General features: G+C 35.7%; 1 protein-coding gene across 1 annotated transcript; it reads right to left on the reverse strand.

The window, feature by feature from the left end:
- On the reverse strand, positions 1,610-2,110 carry LOC107633657. The gene has a single exon (XM_016337263.1). The coding sequence runs from the start codon at positions 2,108-2,110 to the stop codon at positions 1,610-1,612; it is 501 nt and encodes a 166-aa protein (XP_016192749.1).

Here is a 9,010-nt window from a genome sequence, read left to right on the forward strand (position 1 = left end):
GCACTAACGTGGCTCTTCTCTGCTTCTTCTTACCTGAAATCAATCAAACAAATTGCATTAAAGCCTTGCTCTAATCATGAGATAATGCATTACTCATTACATCATCAGTCCTTGCCTTATTCTCATGAAAATGTTTAGAATTCACAATGTTTAATTGAATCAAGATATGAATGCATACTCAACCAAATACTTGCTTATTGCCTAAGAAATTGCATAAAACTATCCTAAAACAAACTAAAAATGGCTTGTGAAACTAGCCAAGATGCCCTGGCATCACAACACCAAACTTAAATCTTGCTAGTCCTTAAGCAAGTGATGAAATCATAAGAAGAATGAATGAGAATATAAGAGATACAAGTCCTTATTCAGAGAATTCAAATCCTTGGTTCATGGGGTTTCATGCATGACAACTTAGGTTCATGTTCTTGCTGGTTTCTAGGTTGTCACATGCTCTTGAATTCTCACTCTATTGCCTTCAATAAGACTCTTATTCTTGGTCCTTAACTTAGCTCTGTTTTTGTTTTCTTTCTTCCTTAGAGCTTATTGCTTTCTTCAGCTAAGTGTTTTGTGTTGAGACAACTCTTTAGGATAAGCTTTCAGCCAACACTTCCGAACCAGTTGGTTCAAGGTGCTAGGTGTTAAAACACCCCTAAGGACTTAATCACTCAAGTCTCTCCTCAGCACATACACACCACAGGCACATGGCTTATTATTTCATTCCTGAGACCTTGGTGTCCAGCACCACTTTAGGTTACTAAATATTTTGTAACTAGGTTGCTTTTGATGGTGGACTTTCAGTTGACAATCCCGGGTTAGTTAACCTAAGTTATCAAGTGATGAAGCACTCCTCAGAACTTACTCATCCAAGCATATCCTTGTACAAAAATACCACAGACACATGCCTCAAGGTTCATGCTATTGGTGCCTAGCTTTATTTCTTTCTCTTTTCAGTTTCTTTTTCTTTCTAGGATCTTATTGATTATCTAAGTCTCATAGAATGCACTTCAAGCTCACAATTCAAGAGATATCTTAGCCTTGTATCTTATTGATGAACCAACTTAACTAGCAAACACCACCACAAACACTAGGACTTTATTCTACAACATTAGACTTCACTCTTGTTTTTCAAAACATTTTCTTATAATTTCTTTTATTGAACTCAAGGACACAGCACACAATTTAAAGAATGATGTAGTGGCCTAAACAACTAAGCTAGCAAGCAAAAAAGATAACTAAGAAACTAAATGCAGAATTGAAATTCAAAAGCTACTTATGGAAGCATGTTCTATTTCATACATAATTTTCCTTATTCAAAACTAAAGAAAGAAACTCCACCCTGTTTCACTCTTTGATGTGCTTTTCTTTTTGTCCTCTTGTTTCTGGGTTTTGTCGGCCAGTTGAAGGGTTATGTTTGTGGATTTCAACTCATTGATTTGCAGCTTCCTCATGAGAGATAGGGGCATTAAATTTATGCTCGCTCCAAAATCACAAAACCCTCTGTCAATCATTGTATCCCCTACAGCACAAGGGATGTGGAAACTCCTTGGGTCCTTCTTCTTTGCAGGTAAATCTTTTTGGATAAGGACACTGCACTCTTTAGTCATCACTACTATCTGCCACCCTTCAAGGGATTCTTCTTGGTTAGCAACTCCTTCATGCATTTTATATATGAAGGCATCTGTTGGAGGGCTTCAATGAAGGGAATGTTGATATGAAGAGACTTAAATGTGTCTAGAAACCTAGAATACCTCTTCTCTTTCTCACCACCCCTGAGCCTTTGAGGGAATGATGCTTTTGGCACATATGGCTTCAAGGTTTCCTCCTCCATTGGATCCTTCCCTTGTGCAGGGCTAATGCCTTGTTCTATCTCTTTCACTTTCTCCTTTGGAAATCCTTGGTTGTGCTCTGTTGGCATGCTGGTTTCTTCCTCTAAGGTCTCTTTATTTCTTAGAGTGACTGCCTTACATTCTTCCCATCTCACATTCTTTGTTTCTCCTCTTGGATTCTTCTCAGTATCACTTGGGAAGCTATCTGTGGACTTAGAAATTTGATGAGAAAGAAATCCTACTTGGGATTCAAGCTTCTTGATGGTATCTCCCTGGTTCTTCATATTAGACCTTACTTCATCCTTGAATGCTTTGTTGTCTTGAAACTCCTTGCAAAGATTTTCAAGCAAGGCTTCAATCCGGGAGATTCTATTCTCAGATGGTGATGGTAGGTTAGAATTTGGAGGTTGAGGATGGCTATTTTGTGCTTGATATGGAGGCTAAAAAAAGTTGTTGTGTGGAGGTTGATATGGTCTTTGGTTGAAGTGTTGGTAAGTGGAGTTGTTGTAATGGTTGAAGTTTTGGGGCATATGATCTTGGGTTTAGTTTTCCTGGTTTCCCCACCCAAAGTTTGGGTGGTTCTTCCAACTAGGATTATAGGTTTTGGAGTGTGGATCATAGGGTTGTCTTGATGAGTTTCCAACATAATTGGCTTGTCTCCAATCACCTCCTTCCTCTGCATTCACCCTTCTTGAGTTGGTAGTTGAGTATTGACTGCTGCAATTTGGTTCCTCTCCATCTGCTTGGTGAGGTCTGCCAATTACTTGGTAATCAACTTGTTTTGAGTTAGCAATGCATCCATGTGACTCAACTCCATCACTCCTCTATTGGTGCTCTGATCTGAGGCATAGAAGTACTCGTTATTAGCTACTGTTTCAATGATATCTATGGCCTTTTCTATGGTCTTTTTAGTATTGAGAGAGCCTCTTGAAGAGTGGTCCAGGGCCTTCTTTGCTTCTCTAGAAAGACCTTCATAGAAAATGTGCAGCTGCACCCATTCGTTGAACATATCAGGGGGACATCTCCTTATTAGCTCTTTGTATCTCTCCCACGCTTCATACAAAGTTTCTCCATCCAACTGCCTGAAGGTTTGCACCTCTATTCTCAACTTGATTATCCTTTGTGGAGGGTAAAACTTTGTTAGAAACTTGTTGACAACATCCTCCCAGGTGGTAAGACTCTCCTTAGGAAATGACTCAAGCCACTTAGATGCTTTGTCCCTAAGAGAAAATGGAAACAAAAGCAATCTATATGTGTCAGGATGAACACCATTGGCCTTCACAGTATCACATATTCTCAAGAATGTGGTTAGATGTTGGTTGGGGTCTTCTTAGCCACTTCCTCCAAATGAGCAATTGTTTTGAACCAGGGTGATGAGTTGTAGTTTTAGCTCAAAGTTGTTGGCATGAATAGTTGGTTTTAGGATGCTAATTCCACAATTCCCTGGGTTTGGGTTGATGAAAGAGTCTAGAACTCTTCTCTCTTGCCCAACATGGTTACCAGCACCCTCTCTAACATGATTGTGTACTTCCTCCTCCATAGTAACATCTAGATCTTCTTCCAACTCTTCCTCACCGACTATTCCTTTACCTCTTGCTTCCCTCCTTAGTCTAAGGAAGGTCCTCTCAGGTTCACTATCAAAAGAAGTTGAAGCTCCTCCTCTTCTACCTGTCATACATACAGCAAAACAAACAAGCAAAAGGCAAGTGAAGGAATCACTCTTGTTAAGACTTATGGCTAGAGTGATTGGTGCAATTTGTCAAACAGTTAGTGGATTAGTGTGCAGGAATGTAAATAAACAACGAAAACAAGTGAAACCTCTAAGAATGAAAGTAAACAAACTGAAATAAAGACTAATCAACAGAAGAAAAGAAAAGTGTTCAATCTAGTTATCCTCTGATTTAATCATTGTCAATGCAAAATCAATCACTGGCAACGGCGCCATAAACTTGATAACGGAAAATCTGTATTGCTACAAATTCCCTTCGGCAAGTATAAACTCACAGTAGAGTGAGGTCGAATCCCATAGGGATTGATTGGTTGAGCAACTTTAACCAGAGGAGTGTTCTAGTTGAACTAAACAGAATTGAGTTGAGATCTGTAGAAATTAAATGGAGGGAAACGTAAATAGCAAGAAATGTAAATGACGGAAGGTAAATGACGGAATGTAAATAGCAGAAAGTAAATTGCAAAAAAGTAAATGGGAATGGGGTGATTGAACATCAAAGTAAATAACAGAATATAGAGAATGGTAAGATCAGAAATGGAAAAATCATTGGGTTCAGGAGATGTTGCACTCTCCGGATCAAGTTCATTCTCATCTCTTCCTCAATCCATGCAACTCATTGATCTCTTAGCAATCTTAGGTGATTGAATCCCAATTTCTTGGCAATTCAATCTCTCTAAACTTGAACAATTGCCCAATTCCTTGATCTAATTGCTCATGGAAAGAGATGAAGTACGATCACTGATTATACCACATGTTCTTCTAGATCAAAGCATCGGTAAGATTATATGTCACTATATCCATCCAACCCCCAATCCAGTCCAACATGAGAAAGAGTTTCTAGCATGATTTCCTCATTCCTCTTCCAAGGTTCAGAGGAAATTCAAGTATGAGCAATTTCTCTTCCGAGACAATTGCTCAATTGGATGAAGAGCGAAAGCTTTCAAGCAAATAAAAGAGAATATAAAGAGGAAGAAGAATAAGAATTATAATTGATTCATTGAATTACAACAGAGTTCCCTAACCCAATGAAGAGGGGTTTAGTTGTTCATAGCTCTGGAAATAAAAAATAGAAATGTAAATTGCATTGCAAGTAAAACTGATTTACAGAGAAAAGTGAATTTGGGTATTTACAATCCTGGATCCCCCAGGTCCTAATTCCCCTTTTTCTAGTTTAAAACTACCCTTATATATACTACTTTTCTAATCTTCAGTTAAGTCTACAAGTCTCTGGATGTGAGCCCTTGAGCTCAGTTGAAGTTACAATTTCAGTGGGCTTTGCTCAGCTTGCTAGAAGAGTTTGAGTTGGGTGGCTTTCACGTTAGTCAGGTCGTTAGTGTGGTTAACGTTAAGTATAAATTCCTGGTTCGAAGACGTTAGTGACACTAACTTGGTCACTAACGTCCCCAACACCTTTGAGTCACATTAACCCCACCGTTAGTGGCACTAACGTGGCTACTAACGTAGCCTTTCCTAACCCTTGATCACGTTAATGGTGTTAACTTCACCATTAACGTCCAAGACACCCTTTCCTCCACGTTAATGGCCCATGTTAGTGGCATCAACGTGGCCATTAACGTGGGCAAACCTTGACTTCGAACACGTTAGTGGTGCTAACTTCACCACTAACGTTGCAAACTCCCCCTTTATCCATGTTAGTGCCCACGTTAGTGGCCACTAACATGGGCTTCCTTGGCCATTCCTTACGTTAATGGTGTTAACTTCACCACTAATATCTTGAGCTCTTCCTTCTTCCTCATTAGTGGCACTAACCTGGGCTTATTTGGCCTTCGAACACGTTAGTGGTGCTAACTTCACCACTAACGTTGCAAGCTATCCTTTCTTCCACATTAATGGCACTAACGTGGCCACTAACGTGGCCACTAACGTGGCTCTTCTCTGCTTCTCCTTACCTGAAATTAATCAAACAAATTACATCAAAGCCTTGCTCTAATCATGAGATAATGCATTACTTATTACATCCATCAATCCTTGCCTTATTCTCATGAAAATGTTTAGAATTCACAATGCATAATCAACCAAATACTTGCTTATTGCCTAAGAAATTGCATAAAACTATCCTAAAACAAACTAAAAATGACTTGTGAAACTAGCCAAGATGCCCCGGTATCAAAACTTTGTGCCATTTGTTTCGACGTGAATTTGTTTCGGTGGCCATTAGTCCGACTGGAATTTCAATTCGAATTGGAGCATTTTTAGCTGGTATATAGGATTTAGTTATCCTTTTCGTATCAGAAAATGCATCAGGCAATTCATTTGCTATTTTTTACAAATGTATAATCTTTTGAACTTCTAGTTCATATTGCCCTGATCGTGGATCTAAATACATCAAGGATGATATATTCCAATTAAGTTCTTTTTCAGAAAGCTTATTCTCTCTCCTTAATGTTAGAAATTTTGATTCATTAAAATGACAATCTGCAAATCGGGCTTTAAATATATCTCCAATTTGTATCTCAAGATGCATCCTATAGATGGAGAATCATATCTAACATATATCCCTAATTTTCTTTGGGGTCCCATTTTGGTGCGAGAAGGTGGTGCAATGGGAACATATATCGTACACCCGAATATTCTTAAATGAGAAATATTTAGCTGTTGGCCAAAAGCTAATTGCATAAGAGATAACTGATGGTAACTTGTTGGTGTCAAATGAATAAGTGTTACGGCATATAAAATAGCATGTTTTCAAGCCGAGGTTGGGAGATTTGTTCTTATAAGTAAGGGGTCTAGCAATTAATTGAAGACATTTAATAAGTAATTCTGCTAACCCATTTTGTGTGTGAACATGAGCTGTTGGATGTTCAATGCTTATTCCATTAGCCATACAATAAGTATCAAAGGCTTGAGAAGTAAATTCACCAGCATTATCAAGACGAATTATTTTGATTGGATTTTCTGAAAACTGTGCTTTTACTTGAATAATTTGAGCAAGTAATCTCACAAATGCCAGGTTGCGAGAAGACAATAAGTACACATGTGACCATCTTGAAGATGCGTCTATTAGGTCTATAAAATATCTAAAAGATCCACATGGTGCATAAATAGGTCCACATATATCGCCATGAATCCTTTTTAGAAATTCGGGAGACTCAAATCCAATCTTTACTACTGATGGCCTTAAAATTAGCTTTCCTTGAGAACATGCAGCACAACAAAATTCACTAAATTTAAGAATCTTCTGGTTCTTTAGTGAATATCCATGAAAATTTTCAATAATTTTTCGCATTATAGTTGTTTCCGGATGACCCAATTGGTCATGCCAAATTATAAAGTCATTTGGGCTAATAAACTTCTGGTTTACAATAGCATGTGATTCAATTGCACTAATTTTAGTATAATATAACCCATATGAAAGTGGGGGTAACTTTTCTAATATAACCTTTTTATTTGAATTATGAGTTGTGATATATAAGTACTCATGATTTTCCTCATTCATTGCTTCAATATGATATCCATTTCGGCAAATATCTTTAAAACTTAATAAGTTCCTTAGAGACTTAGTAGACAATAGTGTATTATTTATTATGAATTTTATTCTTCTGAAAAATAAAATTATAGCTCTTTTGGAGCCTTCTATCACATTGTCTGAGCCAATAATAGTATTAACATATTCTTCTTTTGGCACAAGATGAGTAAAATATATATTACTTACATAGTATCATATACTAAAAGTTTTATTATTATTACTATTATTATTATTTTAGAAGTTGACACATTTAGTAATGAAGAAATTCATAAACATAAACATTAATATTTTATTAAATATTATTTATATACATTATACTTAAAATTTAAATTCATAGAAAATAAAAATTAACAAAAAATTTTTTATATTATTTATTTACATAAATATTTAATAAATTCTTATATTAAATTTTTTTTATCATTGATCAAATGATCAATATTTTCTTCGAAATTTTAAAAAAAATCAGGTACTTATCACAACAAACATCACCACTGAAAAACTACTTTTGCCCGCAACATGTTTAGGGAAAATTATGAATACAGTCCCTTTCAACATTTCAACATTAGTGATGATAGCACAACCAAGTTACAATGGGACACTTGTGTGGCGGCTTCATAACATATTAAGAATTTAATTTGTAAAAATAATTTTCATAAGCACTCAATAACGATCATATTTTATACTATTTACTTATAAATCATAGTCCTTGTCATTTGAACCTTCGAAGAACAAGCTAAGCTTTGCACCCGTTTCCTTTGAACATTATTAACGACAAACATGAGATAGACACTTCCGTTTTTAATCATTTTTTATTATTCTAAAAATCCTTGAGATGAATAAGTATTTTTGTAAAAAAAATATTTAATTATTTTGTAATATAATTTATTAAAAATTTATTTGTCATATATATTAAACTTTTTTATTAAAACAACCGAAGAATTAAAATATTTATTTGTCTCACAGAAGTAATTTTAAAATATTTAAAATAATAAAAATTTATTAAGAATAAAAAAATTTTTAGAATCAATTTTATTATTGATTATTATTTTAATTTATCAATCATCATCCTCCAATCAAATTTACATTTGGAGTAGCAATTAAACAGTGTAATTAGATAATATACATAAATTGAACCTATTTTTGTTTTACATGTAAAATAATAAAGTCAATAGCAGTACATGTAAGAATAATCGCAATAATATAACTAATTTAATAAAATAATCCTACTTAGAGATCCGAATCCTTGACAAAGAGGGATGTGTAATTTTTTTTATTCTAGAAGGACGTGTAGTTTATTGATTTATTCATAAATCAATCGGTGACATCAACAGGTACAACTTTACAAGCGCCATTTGAAGAGATTTGGTTCTTCTAAGAATAGAACTATTTGCTTGGTTTGTACTAGGAGGAAGGGTCAACACGAAGGAACGGCTGAGTAGATTTGGCATTATTAATCATCATGACAATATTTGTGTTTTGTGTAAAAAGGACATAGAATATGTACATCATTTATTTTTTGTTTGTGAGTTTACGTGACAGGTGTGGTGTGCTTGGTTGACGTTTACTGATAGAGCATGGGTCATCCCGGAAACCGTTAAGGAGTTCTTTGAAAGTTGGACTGGAGTAACAGGTGGCAAGTCTGAGCAAAAGAAATGGCTGGTAGGATTTTGTGCCGTTGTTTGGAATATCTGGTTGGAGCGGAATAGCAGAGTCTTCCAGAGAGTAGAGACAAGTGTTGAAGGAGTGAAGATTCTGTCCTTCTTAAGTTACAAAGAATGGTGTGGAGTTGATCCGTTTGGTTGTTGATGGCAATGCCGGAGATGACAACGGAATTCAACTTTTTATTCATGTTTATGTTTTGTCATTTTGTTCCTTCTGCTCCACCTTATTGTGTTGAGCTACCTATGTTCAAAAAAAAAAATTCAATAAGCGTTGCAACGACTTATATATGGGTTATGCTAAGTAATC

Source organism: Arachis ipaensis, chromosome B03 (genome assembly GCF_000816755.2).
Source record: "Arachis ipaensis cultivar K30076 chromosome B03, Araip1.1, whole genome shotgun sequence".
Lineage (NCBI taxonomy): Eukaryota > Viridiplantae > Streptophyta > Magnoliopsida > Fabales > Fabaceae > Arachis > Arachis ipaensis.